This window comes from Manacus vitellinus, unplaced genomic scaffold, assembly GCF_001715985.3.
Source record: "Manacus vitellinus isolate BGI_N305 unplaced genomic scaffold, ASM171598v3 scaffold_12_pilon, whole genome shotgun sequence".
NCBI classification, from domain to species: domain Eukaryota; kingdom Metazoa; phylum Chordata; class Aves; order Passeriformes; family Pipridae; genus Manacus; species Manacus vitellinus.
In genome coordinates this window covers 10,409,328-10,433,719 of record NW_021938949.1, presented here as the reverse complement: position 1 = coordinate 10,433,719, position 24,392 = coordinate 10,409,328, and the positions used below count along the sequence as shown (strand labels likewise).

The 24,392-nt window shown below is 42.9% G+C and overlaps 2 protein-coding genes across 5 annotated transcripts in view; both read left to right on the top strand.

Annotated features, from left to right (window-relative positions):
* SDR42E2 (short chain dehydrogenase/reductase family 42E, member 2) overlaps positions 1-10,344 on the top strand; it is an 11,128-nt gene extending 784 nt beyond the window's left edge. The window contains exons 2-12 of the mRNA XM_018067357.2: positions 851-1,081; positions 1,603-1,698; positions 2,594-2,651; positions 3,043-3,161; positions 4,248-4,323; positions 5,735-5,817; positions 6,421-6,558; positions 7,525-7,590; positions 8,234-8,297; positions 8,952-9,025; positions 9,601-10,344. Of these exons, the coding sequence (XP_017922846.1) occupies positions 941-1,081; positions 1,603-1,698; positions 2,594-2,651; positions 3,043-3,161; positions 4,248-4,323; positions 5,735-5,817; positions 6,421-6,558; positions 7,525-7,590; positions 8,234-8,297; positions 8,952-9,025; positions 9,601-9,849 (1,164 nt within the window). The 5' untranslated portion in view covers positions 851-940 and the 3' untranslated portion in view covers positions 9,850-10,344. The remainder of the gene's footprint in view (positions 1-850; positions 1,082-1,602; positions 1,699-2,593; positions 2,652-3,042; positions 3,162-4,247; positions 4,324-5,734; positions 5,818-6,420; positions 6,559-7,524; positions 7,591-8,233; positions 8,298-8,951; positions 9,026-9,600) is intronic.
* Positions 10,345-12,064: 1,720 nt separating this feature from the next.
* Positions 12,065-24,392, top strand: part of EEF2K (eukaryotic elongation factor 2 kinase) — a 29,105-nt gene continuing 16,777 nt past the window's right edge. For 2 of the 4 annotated variants that reach the window (XM_018067353.2, XM_018067351.2), the window contains exons 1-5: positions 15,113-15,173; positions 18,796-19,117; positions 20,844-20,894; positions 22,551-22,651; positions 24,156-24,216. In XM_018067353.2, coding sequence (XP_017922842.1) covers positions 18,875-19,117; positions 20,844-20,894; positions 22,551-22,651; positions 24,156-24,216 — 456 coding nt within the window. In that variant the 5' untranslated portion in view covers positions 15,113-15,173; positions 18,796-18,874. Of the gene's footprint in view, positions 12,349-15,112; positions 15,174-18,795; positions 19,118-20,843; positions 20,895-22,550; positions 22,652-24,155; positions 24,217-24,392 lie in introns of those variants that run through there. The other 2 variants (XM_018067352.2, XM_008928010.3) reach the window with 2 other exon arrangements.

Below are 24,392 nucleotides of genomic sequence, written 5' to 3'. Positions count from 1 at the left end.
GACGGGGGGAGGCGGCAGCCACAGCCTCTGAAATGCCCCGACTGGCAGTGATGAACCCATAGATGGGCAAGAACCTCCATGCTCGGGAAATAAGTGATTCGCTGTTAACTTTTTCTTAGTGCACTCATCGACCCTTTCTTTCAGAGCAGCTGTTTTATTCAAGTTCCCCTCAAAAGCGAGGGGATTTGATAACCTCGTTCTCTGATACACCTTCTAAAATTATAAAGTAAGGATCAGGCATTCCTCTTCTCTCCTGAAACACTCATCTCTCTCAACTCCATCACTGCCAGTGGTAACTACACGGTGTATTCTTAATTTATGCTCAGCTGCTCCTACTTAGAAAGGAGCTGGAAATACCTCTACACTCAGATGTCTGTCTTTGTGATAAACTGGGGACGAGTGGAAGAAATATGGAAGATTTCTTTTGCTCTAGGGGACATTGTGTTTGGCTGCTGTTCTGCCTGGCCCTGCTTGCTTGGTTTTAAGCACAGAAACTTAAATGCAATTTGTTCACCTCTAGAGTTTTCCTGACAGTTCAAGAGTTCAAATTCAGGTATGACCCCTATAGCACATTGGTCCCTACAGCCATCTTTGAGTTGTGATGCAGACCAGGATGAACTGAACTGAGCCCAGACTGTTTCACATAGCCAGTGATTTCTCTTCTACTAATAAAAAATTAGGGTCTGTACTATTATTCTAATTTTGACCCATTTGTGGAAAAAATTTGAATTCACATTCTCCGTGTTAGGCAAAAATATTTTTTTTGTTTAGTTTTTCTTTTATTATTCTGAATGCCATTTGCAAATTAAGACTTAGCCCAAAACATGCAACCTTTGTTATTTATTTTCAGGATGCTATCTCTAGTATAGTATACAGACATTTGAAATGTTTGTAAAACTCCAAATGGAATGGAAATGCTGCAGCATTGAATAAAACCAGTATGAAAGCTGTGGTGACAGGAGGTGGTGGCTACTTTGGATACAAGCTGGGATGTGCTCTTGCCAGCAAAGGAGCTTCTGTTGTTCTCTATGACATGAACGAGCCTATTTGGGAAATTCCCAGTGGAGTGGCGTGTATCCAGGTATGATCAATTGTATTTTCCCAGCAGTCAAAATTAGTTCATTTGCCTTTTCCATAACATTTTACTAGTTTTCAGAGAATCCAAATAGCTAATTGCAAATTATTTCAAATTCCAATAACCTTTTTGACTGTGTGAACATCCCACAGGAATTTTGGTGAAGGGATTTTAGTTTATCTGAAATATGGAAAGCAGTGAAACCTGTAACGTGGAGCACAGAGCAGTTCTGCTCCTGCCTCCTCAGGACCCTGCCCTCACGTGTGCCTTAGTATAATCCCCTGTAGAAAAAATACAGGAGTATTATGAAGCTTAATGAATGTCTTTAAAGCCCTTTGGGTTCTGTGAAAGAAAGGTATGATTGTCAGCAACCACTGGGGTGGACCCAGGATGTACAGCCCATACAGCCCATACAATTCTAAATATGCATTATATATATGGATTCCCTCTGTGCTAACCCACTGTATGACAAATGCTCACCTGAAGCTTTGATTTCAAGTCCAAATATGTTTTCTTATGTATTACAGGCAGACCTCAGGAATTACTGTGCCATACTTGGAGCCTGTGAACAGGCTGACGTTGTGTTTCATGTAGCTTCATATGGAATGTCAGGAAAAGAGCAAGTGAGTCCAAACAGTTCTGTTTTTTTTTCTGTGTGACTGCCCACAATGAGAATGAGAGACTTGATGCTGTAGCACAGCATGGTAGATTTTACCTGTTCCCATTGCCCTGGTGTTCTGGTAAATTGTTCTGTGCAAACTGGAGTGCCCCCTGCAAAAAGGCTGCTTGCAGAATGATTTCCTCTCCATCAGAGGCTCCACCAGCAGCCTGGGAGGGTGTTTGAGATGGAAATGGCATTGAAGAGTTCTGAAACAGCATAAAGACAAAAGGAAAGACAAGAGAGGCTGGTTCCCTCCAACCCCCTGATCCTTCCCTAAACCTTCACAAGGAACTCCTTGGTGTAAGGTCACTGTGAGGAATAAAAACTGCACTAAATTATAAATTATGTATCTAAATTATAAGGACCACTGTATTTCAAGTCAAGGCAAAAAGCTGTAAGGATGTACTCTGAGTCACAGTTTTTATGATTAGGGTTACACACATCCCCCTTTCTTACCTTATTTAATAAAAGGAACTTCAGTAATTACCCTGTCCGGATAGAACAGCTCACTCAGAGCTGTTTGCCACTGAGCAATGCATAATGGGAATTGCTCTGGGCAGAGGCCACTCATCACTGAAGTGCTAATGAAACACAGATATTTAACATTCTAATACCAGGACATGTTTCTTGGAAGCACTGTGATTCTCTTTGCTTCAAGCAGACTAGTCTGCAAAAATACAAGAAAAATACAGGCATAGCTTAAAAATAATGATTTGACTACTTGAAGTCAGAAACAACAGTCTAAAAGATCTTTTTTATAATCAAAGCACTAAATTAATTACCTTTATTTGAGGACATTATCCTCCATATTGAATTTGCTATGTATTCAAAAATGCACAATTTCTTTCTTTTCCTAGTGGCAGAAAGAACAGATTGAAAGCATAAACATCAATGGAACAAGATACATCATTGATGGTATGTATCTAACTGTGCCATTGGGTGTTAGTAGAGCACATCAAGTATCATATACCATTTAGAGAAAGCCAGCTGGTGTTTTTGGCACACACTATTTGTTACCAAATGCTTTACATTGTTGGCAGAAGATGAGGAAACGTGTCATTGCTTTTTATGCTCCATTCTATGACAGGCTGTGATGTGTCAGACTGGGATGTGCCACAGAGTGAAGCACTTGGTTCCACACTGATGCCTTCCCTTTAAATATGCTTTGCATTTCAACTCACCAACCATAGAATGGAAGGATTTCCCCTTTTAAGATTTGACAGTTTCTAAGAATAAGGTTATACAAACTTTTTTTTCCACATTGTTTCATTTTCCATAAAGTAATTGACTTTGTATGTTCCTGCAGCTTGCAAAGAGCACAACATCTCTCGGCTGATCTACACCAGTACAGTGAATGTGGTGTTTGGAGGGCTTCCCATTGAAGATGGGGATGAGGAATCTGTGCCATATTTTCCACTTGACAAGGTATTTTGTTTGTACATATTTTCAAGTTTCCTCTTCGTTTATTTTCTTGTTTCTGGAAAAGCCTGGAGCTTTTATGACAATGTTTTACCTGATGCCAGAATCCAGGCACAAGAGAGGCCAGGTTGGATGAGAGTTTGAGCAACCTGATCTAGTGGAAGGTGTCCCTGCCCATGGCAAGGGGGTTGGAATGAGGTGATCTCTGAGGTCCCTTCCAACCCAAACCATTCTGTGATTCAGTGAAAGAAGAAAGAAAACTACTTTTTGAAAATGCTATTCACAGCCTTGACACATCACTTTTATGTACATTGCAGTATATATTTCTCTGTTTCCTATTAAGGCCTTGATTTTGGCAAATAACTCATACAGTGTCCCATTAACATCAAGGAAATTCCACCTGGACATAAGGACTGTGTTCTATGGCTTGGTGTCTCTCTAGCTATTTATTATCTACATGATTTTTCTGTTTCTCCCTTACTGAAGATGACATATATTCAATGTAGAGCTGATCTGGAAAAGCAGCCTATTTTTATGTGGTTTTATTGCATTTAATTAAAAAGGAGAAAGTACTTCTGGGTGCTTTGCCTACACAGTTGTTTTTTGTGTCCCTCCTCTCTCCATCTAGTACTTCACAATCTTTCAAGAAGTAGGGATGGAGAGAAAATACTGATTCATATTTTTAATAATATTTCAAATCTTTTCTCTGGGACAGTGCCACACAAAAGTGAACAGGATACTTCAGAGGTAACCTCTTCAAAACTTGGCTTTTGACTTTTCCATTACCTGAAGAAGAAATCCAGATTACAAAGTAGTGATCAGTGACGTTCCTGGCAGCATTCAAAGTATACACATATTTATTGCTTCTCAAATGTGCTGAAATTAATTAACCAGATTTGCATAAACAAAAATGCCTCCTTACAATGTGCACGTGTTTTACCCTAAACCTAATACCCCAGGTATTAGATACTTGTATTTTTGTATTTTGAGGTATTTGTTGCCATTTGCTAAGTAAAAGCTAATGGAGAAGAGATGCCCCTCTGCCCTGTCATTCCAAGAACAGATAAAAATGTATTTGCTTTTTCTCTGTAGCACGTTGATCATTATTCCAGAACCAAATCCATTGCAGAACAAATGGTACTGGCAGCTAACGGGACTCCACTAGCAGGTACTTTTGTCTGAGCATTAATTCATAGCAGAATTTACTCCTCCTCTTCTTGTTCACCCCCAACATCCTGTCTCCTGTATCAATCCTTCCTTAATTATGAAATTAAGTTATCAACCCCCTCTCACAAACTAAAGTATTTTCACTTAAAAATTACTTTTAATTGTTTTTAAGTTCCTGCAATGTCCACAAAAGGTTTTAGCATGGTAGCAATGAGCTCAGTGTGTTAATGGAAAATATTAAGACAGCTAAATTAAACAAAATCAATTGTTTATTGTCACTGTTTTATGCAACAGAAGTAAAACATGAATGCTGATTAAATTGTTACACTCTCCATGCACCCTCAAGTTATATATTAAAATCTGAAGTAGCCACCTGATACTACAGCCTGGAATTATTTATTAGTGCTTCCCAAAGTTTTCCATGTTGAGGAAGCCAGTTATACACTTGAGTACTTAAGCTCACCTGTGAGATACTATAACTGCCAGTGCAAAACAAATTAATGTAAAGTGCAACATGATTCTATGTGACCAAGTGATACTGAGCTAAATTTAGCTGTAGACAACTTACAGAAAAAGACTCACTTGATACTTGCAGAGGGCTATAAGAGATAGAAAGTCACTGATGGACATTTCATCCCAAGAGAATTATTTTGTTTAAAAGAATAAAGGTTTGGGGTTTTTTTTCCTCATTTCTTTGGCAGCTCTTTGCATCAAAGCCCCTCTTAATTTTAGGACCAATACACAGTTCTGCATTTGTCAAGGAAATTAGAACCACTCGGTGTTCCAAACATCCCATTTTGATCCTGTGCCATAGCAGGACTGAGTATTTTACATGTTTTCAAGTACTGTTCAGAGCAGTTATTAGCAGATGACTAACCAGCCAACTTGGGAAGTGATTGGATTTTATGATCCCACTGGAATTGTCAAGTGTCTCCAGCAGCTCTAGTGGGAGCTGTGCCTGCTGTTGAGGGAACCTTCCAGCTCTACCTTGTACTGATAGGGAGTCACTGCTTCCCAGCAATAATTTTGGGTGAGCTCAGTTGGTTTTGTTTCGCTTTCCAAAATATTTTTGAATAACCTGCTCACTTCACCAACCTCATCACCACAGCTGGCACATTCATTCACTGCTCTGGCACAGAGACAAGGGACTGGTTAGAAAGAGGTTTTGAAATATCTAGTATTTTCTGGTAACACAACTATGCTGGCAGGACCTCTCTGAATATTACTTTGCTATTTCACATGTTCTGATTCTCCCAAATTAATATCTGACTACTAATACAGCACCTTTTCAAGACAGCAAAATTAATTTATTTCAGAGTAAGTTCTGTTACCACAGCCTTTGGTTCATACATACAAAGATACAACATAGTCATGTGAGGGTCACTAAAGAATGCTCTTATCAAATCTTGCAGGAGGTGGAATACTCCATACGTGTGTTATTCGCCCCCCAGGAATCTATGGACCAGAAGAGCAAAGACACTTGCCAAGGCTGGCAGTATGTGATTTTCATTTTCTAACCAGTAGAATTTTCTAAGATACAGGTAGAAAGCTGTAAGGAGCATTACTTACTTTGTAGTATAAATTGACTGACCTTACTGGGCAGCAATTCAACAGTTCAGTTGTCTGCTGGGTACATTATAACCTTCTTTAAACAGGCATTTCATTACATCTGTAAAGGGTGTACCTTAAAAAAGCCTTTTCTTGAAATACAAGCACATAAAAATCCAGCTTTATAATTTAACAATTACTGTAAGATTCAGGCCAATCCCTGATATTTCAAATGTCTGTTTACATGCAACTTACACCAAATGCTTTAAAATATTAATGAAAAGAGATACAGCAAAATATCTTATTTCCAGTCTCAACTATGAACAGCTTTCACAGTTAGGGAGCTGGAAACACTTTCTGGTACAAGAGGTTACTGAAAGGCAATGTTTTTAGAGCTCTTTGTACTCCTCTTGTTTCTTTTTAATTGATTACAGAATTTTTATTTTTTTGTTAAGTAGAGATAAACCTACACTTTGCTGGACAAGGAAGTGCACTGTACCTCATTTAAAAACACCTTTTGCTCTGGTTTCATGTTTGTTTGTGTCTACAGAAGCTAATTCAGAGAGGGCTACTTAGCTTCAAGTTTGGGGACCCTTCTGCTAAAGTGAACTGGGTGCATGTAGAGAATCTTGCCCAAGCTCACATTCTAGCTGCTGAAGCTCTCACCCCCGAGAAGAACTACATAGCTGTAAGTACACAATAAAAGCACCACAGTTTCCATTTGACAGTGGACCCTGTGCTATAGTAACTCCTGTAGTAGCAGTAATTAGTGTTACTGTCCTTCAGCTTATGTTGTTGTGTTTGTGTGCTGTGAACAGTGTGGGACTGGGCAGCACTGGCTGTGCAGCGTGTTAGGAGTTGGAATATTCAGTTCTGTAAGAATATCTCTATCTTTGCATTGGTTTAATATAATATTTGCCATTTCTGGAAGGTAAGCAAAGAATTGTCAGATATGACAGTGGAAGTTCAGGCAGATCTACCCCCCTGCCCCTCCCCTGTATACAGGTCCAGGTTTAATGTTCTGAACTGTGATGATCAGTTCTTCCCATACCATAGCCAACAGAAGCACATTTCATTTGGATTCATTGCTTTCAAAAACAGTTGCAACTGTTTTCTTCCTTGTAAATACAGGTTTTTATTCATGTAGAAGCACTGCCTTTAAAGTCTATTAGAACGAGTTTCAGAGTAGATTTAACTACTATTTCTAAAACCCTAAAAGCAAAAGGGAGAGAGGGAACTTAGCCCTTGGTTTACACAGATGGAGTCTTACAGATCCCAGTGAATCTCAACTAGACCCAGAGCAGAGCATGTCCCACCCTTTGCTGGGTACCTGTCAGCAGCACCAGTGAGATGCAGCACCACCTTCAGTGGTGTCTCTGTACAGCCAGTGCAGCCACTCTGAACAGGCACATCTGCAATAAATCATTTATTCCAGGGCATGTTAATCACACAAACCACCTGTCCACCAATTTCACTGCACTCAACAGTGCAAGTGATTGAAACACAGGTGGACAGCTTGTGACTCGCACATCCACACATGTTATAGTGCTGGGTTATTTTGAAGCTATTCATAAGGAGTGAGATAAAGAAAAAGAAGTCAATATATATGCAGTATTATTTTTACTAACTTGTCTCTTCTCTACTTCTTTAACAGAGTGGCCAGGTGTATTTCATTAATGATGGCGAAAAATACAACATTTTTGAATGGTTAACTCCACTTGTAGGTGCCATATATACTCATCTCCAAATACATTAATTGCTTTAACTGTGTGCAACTCCAGCCTTTGTGTGCATGTTAAATTCTGTATGTTTGCTTTGGGAACTCTCTGAATGTGGGTTTAATTCCTGCTTGAATCTCAGTGTGATCAGCACTGTAACAAAGCCCACCTAAAATACTGCATTAAAGGAGCAAAGGACCATCTACATCAGTGTCCTGTTCTGAGCTGCTATTCCCTTCATTTTTGGGCCATGTAGCTGTGAATGGTGGTTACTTTGGGTGGATGAAAAATATAAATCTTAAGTATTAATCTGTAATATACATTCTTTTCAAAGTACCATTTAATTTTTAATTATAGACTAAAAACCATAAATATGTCACAGTGTTAAATTAGGTATCAGCACACCATGACATTTCAATCAATTTTTGTAAATTTTTTCCCTTTTTTTAAGACTGATACTTGAAAATTACATAGTGTCTGCATATGACATTTAACTGGAATCCCCTTAAAAATGAAAAATAGTAACAGCAATAATTATTTTTTCTGTTTTATCAGTAAATATTTCCACAAATATCTTCTATAATGAAAACTTAAAATTTGTTTGAAGTTTCTGGGTTTTCCACTGTTTTTTTTATTCTCTTTCAGTTTGAAAGATTAGGTCGCTGGAAGCCATGGATACGTATTCCTACTTGCTTGGTTTATGCATCAGGTAAAATATTTTATCAACATTTCTCTTTCCTGTTCCGTGCTACCCTCATTCCTAACTGTAATATAATGTTGGGTTTTTTAATTTGCCCACAGTTTCCATTTTCATGTATAAAACCAATATGCTGTGGGCTCATCTAGTGTGCAGCAGTGTGAAGTTCAGCTCTGCACAGCATGTTGAAACTAGACTGATCTCTTATTGAAGTCCCAGAAAAACAGGTTTTATGTAGTATTTAACAGATGTGTAACTTTGTGGAGTTAATGGTGTAAGTATTAAAAGTTAAATGTGAAAACCCATGACTTCCTGAAATATGCTGAAGAGTATCTGCTTTGCTGCACGTGTGAATGTCTCCATAATCAATCCCCATGTGCAGCTCAGACAGAATCCCACTGAGTTCTCTGTTGTTGCCACATTTTTTGTAAAGTCTCATGACCTTTTCATTTGACCTGTGCCCAACCCTCCCAACCCTCTTCCCACAAGGACAATAATTAAGATTAAATCCAGCCTCTTGTGAGCAAGTAGTCTGGTGATGTTAGTGATGGTGCCCTGAGGTCTGTGCTGATCCTTCAGGAGTATTTACAATGTGAGATATGCCACAGTCATCATGGCAAAGCAAGTCACTGCTCTTACCTCAAGTAGAAATCTTTTGTTATGCAGCCATGGCAATGGAATACCTTTATCTGACGCTGAAACCAATTGTTGAACTGTCCCCAGTGCTGACCAGAAATGAGGTAAAGTCTGTTTGTAAACTTCCCTTAATTCCCATGGGTTTAAAATATGTTAATAATGAGGTACACTTTAAGTCAGTAGAAAGTAAAATCCACCCAGTGCTACTTCACTTTCCACTTTCCAGAGCAAATCCATGTACAATTTAGGGACTGCATTATGCTTATTGCCCTGATTTTGGAAAAGGTAAAAGCTTATGCTTGCAATGGGGGAGAGGCTGCTTCAGCTCCTCCCTGCCACGGGCCAGTATCCTGCATGGCTTTGGCTGGGCCCTTGGAGGCTGAGACATGGCTTTGATCTGCCTTCTTGGGTACATAAACAAGACAACATTTGCAGAACATTTTTTTTTTCCAAGTTTTCAAGTCTTATAGATTCTGTTCTGCAGCTTTTACTGCCTGTTTGGGCTTTCTCCTTTTGAGCGAACAGTTTAAAAATAACGTGATGTGTGTCAATAGGACACTGATATAATGTTGGGGGGGTTATTTTACATTTCCTTTAACAGTGTCTTTGCTACCATTTACAGTTTGTTCCAATTGCCTAGGTATTCATACCTCTGTATGCTGACTCTTTTGCCCTGTAGGTACTGAATATTTCTGTGACTCACACATTTAAAATAGACAAGGCACGGGCTCAACTGGGGTACAGGCCAAAGAAGTTTGTGTTTGCTGATTCCGTGGACCACTACATTAAAACCACACCAAGAGGCCGGAACCATCACATCCTCCTCAAAGTTTTGATTCTTTTCATTGTTATTTTCGGTTTTATCTGTCTTTCTGTGGGATGTTATGGCCTTTCCCTTTTGCGTTCTTTTAGAGAAAGGCGACACTGACTTGCCTAAGCTGGACATGCTCAGTCACAGCATTACCACCCAGATCATTCCAATCTCCACTATAGTCACTGGCCCCAGTGCAATAAACAGGCAGCTATTTTTAAATTTGCAGACAGAATCGTAACATATCACTAGCTGCACCTGAGAAATTAAAATACAGTCAACTATTATGGCCAAATCACCCAAACAGACCAGAGTCAGGATTGTTGCCTCTATTTCACATCAAAAAAACAACCTTCTGAATTGATTGCTGAAGTGAATGAGAACCTGCAGAAAGAACAAGAGCTACAGCCAGCTGAAACAAAAAGACTGACCACAGCTTCTGCCATGACTCACTACCACTACCTTGGGGAACAGAGGAACCAAGGAAAGGACAGCCAGAACAGGCTTCTGTGAATAACACACACCAGCTGTAGAGAGACTTCTTGCTGTGCGAATTGGTGAATTAGCTGTTTCAGGGCATCTGAGGGAAAATAAAAGTGTACTTCAAACTTTGCTGAAATGTGTGTTGTGCCTCTGAATGCTGCTCCAGAACTGCTCCCTGCCCTGCCCCAGGTGCAGAGCCATCTGTGACAGCACCTTGCAGTTCACAGGGTTAAGGGTTACATGCTGGTTTTCACAAGTCAAAACTGGGTATTTTAGTTAAATTGGAAGTTACTAACAAAGTTATTTTAGTTAAGTGTATTTATGTCACAGTACAAGAATCTGCCACTATGGGGTGCCCGGATCTTTGCATAGCTTCCTTTACCTCCTGTACCTATTGAAGACAACAACAGAGTTTAGTTGCTTCTCAGCTGAACTTCAGGTGCAAGTGTGTTTTCACATGTAACTTCTGAAGCAGTTGAACTGAGCAAATCCCTACAGCCACTAGAGTGAGCACAGTACTTCTGAATTACTGCTCAGCTAAAATGAAGAGCGTGATCTGAATGGGAGAGCTTGGGAAAAGACTAGGGATGAGATACAGAGGAATCACGGTCTGGGCAGGGGCAATAATCATAGATGGATTTGAGAATTCTAGAGAAGGTGGGAGCGCTGACACCTTCCATCAGTCCAGGGCAGGGAGCAAAGCCCAGGGGCAAGGCCTGCGGGTCGGGGCTGCAGTAATCCAAACACAGCGAGGAAAGGCAGAACCGCCGAAATTAGGATTTCTCGTTTTATTTTAAAGCAAAAGACACGCAAGGAAGACATTCCACTGTTGGCAGTACTCAACACAACACGTATTATTGGGTTTTATGGATTGTGCCCGGCAGCGCCCCGCAGCCCCGTGCCCGGTCCGGCCGTGCCCTGCGGGCCCCGGGCCCCCCCCGCGGCCGCGCTGTGCGAGCGCGCCGAAAGGAGCCGCCGCCTGCGCGGGACAAAACAACGTTGCGCCACCAGGTAGTGGCGCGATTTCGAACCCACGCCATCGAAATGACTGGCAGCCTAAATCCAGCGCCCTTAGAACCACATCGCCTCACGCTCACCGCCTGGGTCTGCTCAGGCCGCCCATTCCCACCAGGCCTCTTTCACCGCGGCCGCCCCGCCGCTCTCCACACCGACCCCCTCTCACGGCCGGCCCACCCGTTGTTCTGCCCCGCCCACCACAGCGCAACCTCGGTGCGCCCGCCCGTGAGCAGGGCGACGCGGCCCACTTGCGCCGCTAGGGCACGGGCTTCGTCGCTCTGCGCATCCGCGTTCCGCCCCCCGCCTGGGCCCGCGTGTTCCACCAACAGGTGGCAGCCGCCGCCGCACGCGTGTCCGCCGCCTGACCCCGCCCACCCGCCGCGCCCCGCGCCTCCCTCCCCGCTCCCTCCCGCGGCGCCCGGCCGCCCCCTCCTCCGCGGGGCCGTCGCCGGCCGCGCCTCGGGGCACTTTGCACGCGCGCAGGCACGGGCCGGCACCCCGCGCCCCCAAGCGCTGCCGTGCGGCCTTTCCCCACAGCGCTTGCAGCAGCGGCGGATCAGCTCCAGCCCGTCCTCGGGAGGGCTTTGCCCGGCGGCGCGGATCTGCGGCCCCAGGGATGGCCTTCCCATGGTCACGTAGGGTCGAGGGCAGCCCTTCGCAGGTGCCAGAGCAGGTCTGCGCACACCTCCCAGCCAGGAAGAGGGTCCGTCCCGCCCCATATCAGCCCCCCCGCCTTCTCTGCCCGCTGCTCTCAGGGAGGCAGTGCCTCCCGCCCACCACAGCACAGGTGCTGCCCACAGGGCTGCCAGCTCAGCTCGCCAGTGACCTTCCCGGCCAGCTGCTCGCTTGGCACCGCTGTGTGTCTTCAGCTGAACCATTCCCACCCAAGACGGTGGGTCCCGGCCGCCTTTATCTTGGTGCTGCTCCACATGCGGCTGCAGAGCTGGTACAAGTGCAGCTGGTGGCCGGGGCTGTCCCTACACAGTCGTGTCCTGCTCTTGGATGCCTCGCTTACCTGCTGCCGCCGAGCTCGGGCACGGGGCGAGCGAGCTTGTCCTGTCCACCTCGATGAGGGAGCTGGGTTTGGCAACCAGAACCAGATTCCGGCTGCCGCTGGTGAGTAGAAGGATGAATTCTCATATTCTGGGAGGCCCGCAGGAGAAATTTGTATAATTACTTGTGGACAGAGCTGAAAACATCAGGGCTAAATGCCATGCAATTAAAAAAATATGAAGAAATTATATCTACTAGAGCCCTTCTCCCCAAAGGAAGTCACGTGCTGGAATTTTTATGCATGTGTATTAGATGCACCTGCCATATGGACATTTATGACCAACTGGATTTACCTTGTAAGACAGGACTGTCACAGGCACAAATTGTCGCAGGATTAACTGATTTACAGTCAATTTTTAAATCTGGCTTTTCAAATGAATGCAGAACAAAATTGCTCTGAAAGTTAGTATAATATATCTGGGGTGTGCTTTCCTTTTTCCTTTCAAAAACTGCTGTTCCCTAGAACAACGATTTCTAAGGGGAACCTCATTTATTGCGGGCATACTGAACTTTACAAGCTACCATGCTCTTGGAAAAAAAAATGCAATGCTGAACATACTGAATGAAAGAACAGCATACTAGACTTGCAGGTCACTAATTTCCTAAGTTGCCATTTCAAATTTAATTTTTAGTATTTTCAAACAAACAAAAAATGAGAATCAAACCCTTTCAATGTTAAGGATATAATAGGTAACATATAACTAGAAAACTAAAACTAGAAGATGCAGCGTGTCTGGGCCGATATCTGATTTCAACATACATCTTTAGTATTTCATCAAACACTTTTTCACCATCACTGATTGTTCTTTTAAGAGAATATTATACAGAATAGAAGAGAAGCCTCAGGCTTAAATCTGAAAGTAAGTACGCCCTTGCATCAGAACTGGCTTATATAAAAACATGAGACGTGTAGCTTGAGAGGGTGTATCCTAACTACGTTCTTAATAGACCAGGACACTCTCCATGAGGATTTATGGCATAATACAGCCACATGCCACTGGGTTCCTTTTGGTCCAAGCAATGCCGAGTGTTTACCTGAGTTTAAAGCCAGCTGCTCTTGTGACTTCAGTTGTGCTCACCTATCACACCAGTAACAGTATTCTGCTGTTATCAGTAGCCTACCATAGCAGGTGGTCATTTTTTAACCATTATCAACACATTTTCATGCAGTGGGAACGAGACATCTGGCCTCCACTAGGCCTTCAGAATTCATTTGATGAGTGTGTGCCCTTCCCAGGCCCTGCCATGAGGCATCCCCGACGCCAGCCCTGCTGGGTGCTACTCTCCCTGGGGCGCTCAGCCAGGCTGCCCACAGAATGAGAAACGGGGAGACACAAGTTCTGGTGCTGATGGGAGCAAACGTGCTCAGTTTTTGATAACTGTTAATATTTACCACCGTGATTCGCAGCTGGGAGATGAATAGGAGGTTTTCCTACACAATCACAAACATTGTAAATGTGTTTGAGCTTAAACTCTGCAGGAATTTGAGGCTGGCCAGAAATGTGCCTGTAGGAAGCAGCATTAGACAGGGGCTTCATGAAATCTCTGCTTTACATTCTCAAAGGAGGGCTGAACCCTCAGCATGGTGCTGGAAATTGCTGACAAAATTAGTTACCCTGAAATCGCACGTGTGCTGCTCCCTCCAGTCTCCAAGCTAAGACACAGTTTAATTTATGTAAGTAATGGTGGTGGCAGGCGGGTGTTCCTGGCAGAAAGACAGAGCATCTGCTCTGTGTGTTTTTAATTAAATATTAGTAATCTTCCTCCTAAGGATTATCTCAGCACTAGCACTGCAGCAGCATTTCTCTGTTGTGTTGCCTCCCTCTTTGCAGAGACCAGGGATTGTGCATTTTTCTGTCTGTGATACCACAAGAGACCATCCATCTGTCATGAAGGACGTACTCCCATCTTCCAGTCTCGGTTCTGTAACCCCTACTCATGGTAAAAACCACTAATGAGAGTTATTTACATGAATAAGAGATTGAACAGCAGTAGAAGAGGCAGACTCTTTGCAGGCTGCCAAGTAATACAATTAAGCCAGAACCTCTTTACATTAATTTCCATGTAACCCATGAAAGGATAAGGAGTTTTGTTTAAATTTTCCACAAATTCTAGCTTGAGGAAAAGCTTAAACATAGGCACTCCCCACCTGGAATGCCAGTGTTTTAGGAAGAATGCAAATGTGGGTGCTTTGAGGAACCTCGGTCTTTGGAACTTGAAATTTGGTGCATAATCCTGCCATTTCTTATGGGGAAACGTGCATTTGTGCCATTTAATTTAGCTGGAAAGGCCAAGCTGAAGTGCATATAGACCCTGCAGTCGCTGCCCAGGTCAGCTCCCTCCGCCTTCCCTCAGGGTGCTGCCGTGCAGTGGGACCCTCCTGCCCCGGAAGACCCGCCGGGCACAGAAAGCGAAGGAAATCTGGACGCCGCTCCTGCGAGCAGCGCTCTGGAGACCCGCACACCCGCTCCCCCTCCTGCCCCCCGGGGTCCTCCATGGCTAACACCTAACGGTGCTAACTGGGGAGGGGGAAGCTCTCCTCAGATTTTCATCGGTTTTCTCATGGGAATAAAGCGTCTGGCCGTGTCCCCCTGTCTCCTCGGTGTCAGGTGGTGTGGCGGGGCCCGCTGAGGAGAGCGGGAGGCGGCGCCTCGTCAGCGCCGTGGGCGGGGGGGCCGTGAGGGGCGGCCTCGCTGCCCGACTCCCGCCTGCTTTCGCGGGGCGGCTCCGCTGTCCGAACTGCCTCCTATTCCCTCAGGGGGGCCCGCCTCCCTCCTACCTTGGCCTGGAGCGGCTTCTCCTCCGTCTTCGCTCCGCGGGGACGGAATGCGGGACCGGGCGCGGCGGCTGCGGGATCGCTCTGCACCGAGCCGGGCTCTTCTGCCCCGGTAGGTGCCGTCGCGGTGCCGGGCCGGGGGGCGGGAGCTGCCTCAGGCTGCTGCGCGGCGTGGAGCGCGGAACGGGCTTTCTAGATTTGTTTGTAAATGTTTCAAAATTTGCAGAACGTGATCGACGGCCGCGGTGGTTTGAGCCTGCAGAAGGCCGGGGCCAAGCCTTTGCGCTGGGCTAAAAATAACCCGATCCGTGTGTGCTGGGCAGCGCTGCTGCGCGTACACCTGGAGTTCAGCGTTTCTTCCGTGCACATAATTTTAATGCATGCGCTGATAAAAGTTCCCAGTGGTGTTTGTGACCGTGGAGCAGCTGGTGTGTGGCCGGGGCTGGGTCCGCCGTGACAGCCCGGAACGGCTCCAGGACTGCTCGTGTTTGGGTAATTTTTCAAGTGCCTCAATACGCGTAAAGCATGAGCTTAATTAAGACCGTGGGATACTGCGCAAATGCTTACAAAAGGTCAGCGATAGGCAGTTTTTCAGTGTATTTAAAGCCAGTTGAAATGACAGGGCTATTAATGTCAATGGAAGGGCATTTTGAAGTTGTGTTGGAAGTTCCTTTTGTGCCCTTTTTCGTCCCCGTGGTTTGGGTACTGTTAACATAGTATTTATTTGTATATTTGGCAGAATGGTGGACTTGGCTCGGAGGGGTCGTTCCTGTGCTTCACTGCTTGTAGCTCTAAAAGCCATTTGTGTTTTTGAAGCCTCACTGTGTTTCCTAGCACAGGGTTTTGGGTCTCAAATGCTTTGTACTCTGAGCTGGTGCAGAGGAACTCACCCATTTGCTCCATGAATTTTGCATCGTTGTTCCCTAACACTCAGGAGGGAACTCATGCAGTCATTATCCCAGCTGTGCTTGCAGGCAAGCTGAGTGTGGTTTGTGCCATGGTGTTTGCAGTAGTGGCACACTGGAAGGGACCTGTAGTAAAGCTTCTCATTAGAAGATCTGTCCTTGATAAGACAAGGTTTTCAAAGGTAGACAATGAGTTGAGACATCTCTGGTTTTTTTTAATCTTGTTTTTTATCAGAGCTCTTATCTAGGCTCACTGAACCTGTTTTCATGCAGTGGTGCAGATGAGAATTGACATTTGCTTTGCAAGGGTCAGTTGGGTGTTTTTAAAGCACAGTAGTTCATAGTGTGCTATAGGACATTAACATAGCTAGTAGGCTTGTTCTGGACTGTGTTAAGTAGCTTTATGTCTGTAGTTCATGAAAGTAATAATAATTTTTAAGGTCTGTATAGTTGCTTAGGTTAAATTTTAAATTATTATCCTAAGAGTGTTAATCTGAAAGGCGATTTCTCTCTTTTAAGAAAAACCTGCTTGTTACTATTACAGGTATCCTCCTAAATGGCTTTAGCTCATGTGGTATTAAATCAAAAGGGATTTAGTATTATACCAGGGAGAGCTGGGTCATCCTTGCTTTAATGCTTCTTTACAAGAGAATCTGGGACTTGTGTTACAGGGCAGTTCCTGCTCCCCTGTTCTGTGCTAAAGAGGTACAGAGGGCCGTGTCTGAGCTGAAACGATGGGTTAGGAATTGCTGGAGATGCTCCAGTTGTCTCTTTTGCCAACTAGAGAGGTCCTATCGCTCACCTCTTTGGGATGAATTAAGGCAGGTTTAGATGCTGAGGCAGCTGGCGGGCCTTGCTAAAGAGTCCCACCAACCCAACAGTGCTTTGTAACAACAGACACCTGCAAGAAATCTGCAAGTGCTGTTTTAACAGCACTGTGATGTGGATTTTCCCCTCTGCTTCTATGTGTTTGCATATTCACCATGCTCAGCAGCACATTGGTTTGGTTTGCAACTCACCTGCCCCTCCTGGTCATGTGGCTCTTGGTTATAAAGGCAAATACTTGAGAAAGAAAAATACTTGAAACACGCATTGGGAAAACACAAAAATTAGTAGAAACTTGAGCAGATTTAGTAAGTGACTGTATTTTAAATTATCTTCATTTTGAATCACATAGTACAAGGCTGATTATAAAATGGAATAAATTTTCAAAGTGGATTGGAGTGGGTAGTTTAAATTACAGGTGTGTGATAATGCAGGCTTGCAGGCTTGGTTCAGTGCAGTCCTAGGAAAGCTCCTGTAATAGATATTAAAGATTAAATTAGCAAAACAAAGCAGCACTAGTAACAGGAATTCATAGATAGCATAACTTTATGCCATAATGCAAAAGCACAGAATATAAGCCTTGGGATGAAGCATAGGCTTTTTTATAAGGCTTTTCATCAAACTATGATGTTTAGAGCAGTGTTTGTGTAGTTTAATGTTTGGTTATTGAATTTGTTTTAAAGAGTGTGTTACGTGAGGCTTGGTTTTAGTACATGCACTTCCAAAGTAAACACCACAAGCACTTTACAAGAAATAGGGTTCCAAGAAAAACGGTGAGGCTTTTACAAACACCATTAGCTTTAAATAGAAACCGATTTGTGTGACAATGTTTGGTTTGCACAGCAAGTCACAGGAACCCCAATGTTTGCACTCACTGCTGCACAAACCTGTATTCCTGTTGCTGCTGCTTTTCAGACCATCGTGGACCCCGTGGATCTGGAGATCCTGTGGCAGCAGGAGCAGGAGTGAGTGCAGGGCAACAGTTACCTGTGTTGCTGGTTATGTGGGAATGTTACCTCCATCAGAAAGGCAGGAACCAACAACATGATGTTGCTGGTGAAAGCTGCCATATGGTACTGTTTCTGTGGTGACCAGTTTCTCAGTAACTGTGGAGTAGGAGCTGTGCATGCTGCTGTAGGATGTATTTATCTGTTTCTTGGAGAAGGAAGGCTGAAGAATAACAGTGAAGCAAAACTGAAAACCTTGTTTTATGGCTGGTTTATTAGGCTAGCTTTGTGAAAATCTCTGATTTTGCTGGTCGAGTGAAGAACTAAGCCAAGTGACAGAAGTATCTGTTTTAAATTACATGCTGTTGCTCAGCCAGCTTCAGGGCCAGATTTTGAAAATTCTCACTAATCCTCTGTTTGGTAGGTGCCAGTGTTTTCAGGGTATCTAGGCAAACTTCCACCTCTTCCAAGGGCTTTGATCATTCCTCCACCTCATTTTCCTGCAATGTGCTGCACTTTCAGCAGTGTGTTTTACTGTGGATTGTTGGCTGTATAGGAGCTAAAAGCCAGCTTAAATCTTGTTGATGGTGGAAAATTTTTTTATGTTGTCCTAATAATGCTGTCTAACTCACTTGACTGTTAATTTGTGTGCAGTATCTTTGAGAAGACTTGTCCTGAAAAAATTTGAAAACCTGAGTGTGGTGTTCAAGGTAAAACCCCTTCAAGTTTCTAAGACTAGTGTTGTGAAACTCAGGAGTTAAAAAAAGGAAGAATAAAAACATTTGAAGGAGGAGATAGGAGCTAGTTTTATTCTGTACTTGATTTTCTTCTTTTCTGATTTCCTGTAGCAGTTTAAAACCAAAAAACCTTCTGGAAACCCAACACTGAGGTGTTCAAAACTACATGGAAGTACTGGGGGATTACTTTTACAGAACCATATGCAAATGTGTTGGGTTTGTTGTTTTGGTTTGGTTTTTTTCTGCCAGTGTGCTGACATCAGTTTTATGCATAATTTATGCTTTTAATAATAATTTTTTTTCTCTTCTCTCCCACCCAGCTTCTTCCCTCCGTTTGCACGTGCTTTGGAATAGTGGGTGTTTCAATCCTTGTAGGAGTTAAACCAACCTCCTGCAAACATGGCAGACGAGGACCTTATTTTTCGTATGGAAGGGATTGATAATGCCAGGACGACCACAGCGAACTCTGGGGGTTATCTTGATGCTGATAGTGATGATGAAGACAATTATTTTATCTGTCCAATAACTGATGATCCGATTTCTGACAAGTCTGCCAGTACCAAAGTAGACAATTATTACAGCAGCTTAGCAAAAAGTGAGCAGTACAGTTCAAGCTCTTCTCCTAGAAGCTTTAGCTTTAAGGTAAGTATTGGCTCCAGCCTTCAGCAAGGTTTTGGTTTTACTTTGTTGGCATGAGACATTCTCTAACTGCTTCACCTCTTGTAACTAACACTTTCCAATAAAAAAACACACTCGTTTTTTTCCAGACCTGCAGTTAATTCCATTAAGCCAATAGTCTGACACTGCCATGGAATTGCTCACTGTCCCTTTTAGTTCATTGACAAAGGTGGCGCGATCCAGGCAAGCGATTCACTGCCCTGCTGATCAAACCTTGACTGAGAGACTCAGAAGATTATACTCTCGTTGTAAGCTAAATTGGGGCCTGTCAGAGGATAATTTATTATGGATTTTGCTAATCCATAATATTTTTAGTTGGGCAAATAAAATTGTAAATGATAAATGGTAAGTTTTTATGTAGTAATTCCTTCTTAGGGAGCTTTAGACATGTTGGCTCTCATGCTTGGGCATCAAGTGTCACACTGGCAGTAGTTCTGACAGTGTACTCGAGCAGTATCTGATCTTTTTGAGATGAGGAGCAGTCATAGCATTGCAGGGAGGTCGAAAGGGCCATAGTTGGTGCTTCCTTGGCAGTGTGTCCTTTTTCACTGGGCTCCCTTGGCACAGGTCAGCCAAGGAAATGGAGCCTCAAGAATGCAAGTGACACTCACTCTGTAGCTTAGATAATCCAAATATACACCATTTGTGGTAAACTGGCATGTCTCTTAGATTTTGCCTAGACTAGGATTTAATGTGTTTTATTAACACGTTTCTAATTGTAAATATTAACATTTATTTAATAGATACTCTAAAATCTCGGTTATGCCTAATGCATGCTTTATTTGTGAAGAGATACTGGGGGTTATTTTAGTCAGATAACATATAAAGTAACACATGGAAAGTGAACCTGGCTTGTCTGCAGTAAGATTTTTACCAAAGGTAGTTAATAAAAACATTAAAAGGTACATAATCCTAAGGAAAGTGAAGAGTAAAAGCTTAGTATAGAAAGGTGACAGATGTTAGTGTATTCTATGCTAAGCAAGTTATGACCTGACAGGGAGCTTAGTCTTCGTTTGTATGTACATTTTAGCACATACTAAATACTTGCCTCTGGGTTTGCAGTGCAAGTTCTGAGTCATATGGCCTGAGATAAAACTGATAAGGACTTCAGAAATTGCAATTATTTCCTCCTTCCTAACCTATCATTTTGTTTCTGCAGAATGTTTGTGGCTATCTTTGGTCTCCACAATGTCTAGTTTGGCACTGTGGCTCCTATCACAGATAAAATGCTTTATGCTGAGATGTGGAGCAAGCAAGTCTCCATCTCCTGCTTAATCTGCAGGAATGGTGACTTCCAACACAGTGAAGCAAACAGCCAGGACTGATAACATCCTAAACCCCACCAGCCTGCTCTGATCACTCTGCCTGTCAGACCCCAAACCTAAAGGCAGTGTGGGCCATTGATAATGAAATGCAGAGACAGAAACAGGACTCAGCAGTGTTTAAGTAGCTAGTTAATAGGCAAGATCCTTTTAATGCATGCTTTCCAGTTTAAAAAATTGCCAACTTACCTCAATAGGTTTGTTCACAGATGTTCTAAGAGTGAACTTAAATTGGGGATATAAACTGAAGAGTGGCTTTTAACTGGAAACGTTTTTTTTTAACTAACAAAGAGAACCAAGACTCTTTGTCAATCATTTGTCTTATCACATGTATTTTCCTGCTTTCATGTCTCTCATGGATCCTTTAGAATGACACACAGCATCGTTCTAAGCATGGCTCTGTGGTTGACCATGGTCGGGTAGGTTAAAAAAGAAATGTGAACACCATATCTAATAGATGAATTATGATTTTTTTTTTTCCTTTTATGGACTTTTTTGTTCATTATATTATTGTCTGGGAGAACTGCTTGCCTCAGCCCATAAAAGTCATTAAGTCAAAACTAAAAAAGATACCTGTTAAATGAAATAATACCCATCTTTTGTTCTCTGCCCTGAAATGTCTCTGTGTGGCAGCCATATGCCTCCAGCAGGAGAAAAATTGCACTGGTAGCACCATTTCCAATTTCTGTTTGTTTGAAGATCAGAATACAGCTTTTGTACAAAGCACCTCATGAGATCATGCACAAGTAATTAACTGATTTAAGTTACTGCCTAGCATGGACACAAATCACTTTTTGGAGCGGGAGTCTACTCAAGAACGATTTGACACTGATGATTCACTGAGCAATTCTATTTGTTGCTGTCTCTCCCTATTTCTGTCATAGGTATTTAAGTGTGGAATTTCTCAGGTCCATGTGAAATGTCTGTTATTGCATGACCTGAGGCAACTTCATTTGCTTATGAAACATAGGAAATCTTTCTCAACATGTCCTTTAAACTTGTTTTATTTATTATAGTATTGTGTTCATTTTATGGTACTCTTATCAGAAAGGGGAGCATTTGAATTGTTTGCAAGGTATGCAAAGTTACAGCTGAAATTCAGAATAAGCATGAACAATTTAAAAACTCAGCTGCTTCAAAAACTTCCTTGATGTCATTGCTGACCCAAATTTATACTGTAGGGTTTTTTTAAATTGGCTGATTTAAATTCCGGAGGGGGGGTGTGGGAATTCCCAAATTTTAAAAGTTACCCTTTTCTGCACACTTGAAATTCAAAGAGACAGTAGCAATACCTCAGGGCCCAGTATTTCTTTACTGATGGGGTGCAGAGTGCTTTTTCTCCTGCTCACCTTGCAGAAGGCATTTGGCACATCACAGGTTTTCTTGGAAAAATACAATGTAAAAAGAGGGAGATCAGAATGTTAAGAGAGAAGCATCCAAATTGACTGGTAGAGGAAGACTCTGGATATTCCAGAAAACTACTTTGATGTTGTACTGTTGACTTGATGAACAATGAAGTAGCTACTTGTCTGGAATTGTTATAATAATAAATTTATACAACATTCTAATTTCTTCTTTCTTATGCTGAGCACAATCTGGGGCCTTGGGGTTCCCAGAACTTTTTTCTTTGTCCATATTAGCTCTGTTGCTAATGGACTTTTTTATGCTTACACAATGCATGCTGTTAGTTACGAAAAGTTAAAAATCAAAACAGTAGAAGTGAATTAATATCATCTGGATGTGCATTATTGCTATTTGCAGTATGTGCTGGAGATATTTGCAAATTACCACAGGTTTGATAAATTATATTTGGTATATACTGTACCAGATTCTGTTCCCAGTAACTTCACAGCAGTGCAAATTGAACTGAAACCTGATGATTTATATCCCTGAACTGTGTTTCATTATAACTGAAACTATAAAAGGTCACAGTGGTCTCTGGTACTGCTTAGTCCCTGCTCTGAGTAGTGCTTTGCACATCTTCCTAGCATGAGGATCCTGATTTGGTCTAGAAAATACTGGTTTTGTGAGCTGCTGGTGATTATAAATAAACTGCCAGTTTGTAACTTCTTCAGGAAACCTGGAAACATGCTATTGAGAAAGCCAAGCACATGCCTGATCCATGGGCAGAATTTCACCTGGAGGATGTTGAGACGGAACATGCCACTCGTTACAGGTCTGTGGGTCTTTGGATGCTGATGTTAAACACAACTGCTGGTTTCTGTGCTTATGTAGTGCAGAATATCTGTAATTACATGGCTGAAAAACTTTCAATAATACCCAAAGTGAGCGTGTCTTAATCTCTCAGGAGTATGTAAATACTGCCCACCAACAGAAAATAAACCTTTCAGCAAACCACTGTCACACTCTTTCTCTCCCACCTAAGTAGTATCTAGGACTTTAACCATGTAGACAGGAAACAAGGCTGAGAAGTATTGTCTAGTTGATTTATTAGTGCTATAAACTTAATCTAATAAGGAAATGAATTCCAATAAAGGGGCAGCATACTTAGTTTAAATAGTTTAGGGGGAAAAAAGCAACATAACACTCCATGCCTTTCCCAAAATAGCAGTTTCAGTGTTACCAGTCCATGCAGTATTGTTGCATGTGGCTGGAATTTAAATCCTTATAAAGCCCAGAATAGCTCAGCATGGTGTACGTGCTGAAACTGAGTTTGGCCATTAAACTGGTTTTAGTGCTTTAACACAAGCTCTGCCAAAATATTTACTCTGCTGACACAGTTTTCTGGGTGGAAGGGGTAGGGGTTAGAGGCCAGTTAATCACCACTTAGCATCAGTGTTGGGGAGGCCTCCCTTCCAATCACATACCACTGTCATGCAGTGCTGCTCTTCCCCACAGACTGCATCTGTCCCTGGTCAGCCACACAGTCCTGAAATAGTTTGCAGATTTTAAAATACAAATAAGTGGTAATACTGGTTTAGGACTACTCAAATACCCTGTTAAAAAGAGGTAGCTCTGATATTTCCACTGCTTTTATCTGCTGCAGACTGGGGTGATACAGTACTCAGTGCAGGATGGGGGAGTCGGGCTGGAAACAATCATGTGTTGGTGACTCAATTGCTGTGGTTCTTCATTTGGCTTTTACTGTGTTGGGAGTTAAGGGGGTGGGAAGAAACCACAGTTGTAGTCTTTGTATTATCACAGGGTTGTGCAGGGACTTGCTCCTCCCTCAGTGCAGTGTTGGGCAGTTCTTGGCCCCCCTGCTTCTCACAGCTTGTTCTGCTCACATCCTCGACAACCCTGAGGGAGACTCTCAGCCAGAACCGGCTTTATGCAAGCTGAGGTTTGGGGAACACAAACTGTCCAGTGGGTAGAGCTTGGTAAGGCTCTTTCTGCCCCCAGTGCGCTGCCCAGGCATCACAGAAGGCTTAACTTCAAAGCAGATCAAGCCTGATTTGTAGTGTTGCAAAAGTATAGCTTCTGCAGTGCAGTCTGTTCACTGTCAGAAGGATTCAGTGTCTTTTCAAAGAGTTAATCGTGTTTCTGCTCTCCTGTCTGAAGCAAGGAGGGCCTGACTGTGGTGGGAAGATTAGAAGCTTTTGTGTTGGAGTGGCAGCAGCACTTTGTGGTGTTCAGTTGCAGATAAGGAAGGATGGATGTTGGGAATGGGAGGATTTGGGGTCCCTCTGCATTTTTCTGAGACACATCTGATTTTGCAGGTACAATGCAGTTACTGGGGACTGGGTTGAAGATGAAGTCCTTATCAAGATGGCTGCACAAGTAAGGTCACACTCTCCTTCATGTTCATTAACAGCAAGTTTGTAATTCTTTTCTGTTCCAGAATAGTGGCAGCAAGATATTTTCCTCATAGAAGTTTTGAAGTCTCAATGTAACTCATTTCTCCCAACTCTCTGTTTCCTTGGCTCATTCATTATGTTGTGGTGTCCCAACAGCCT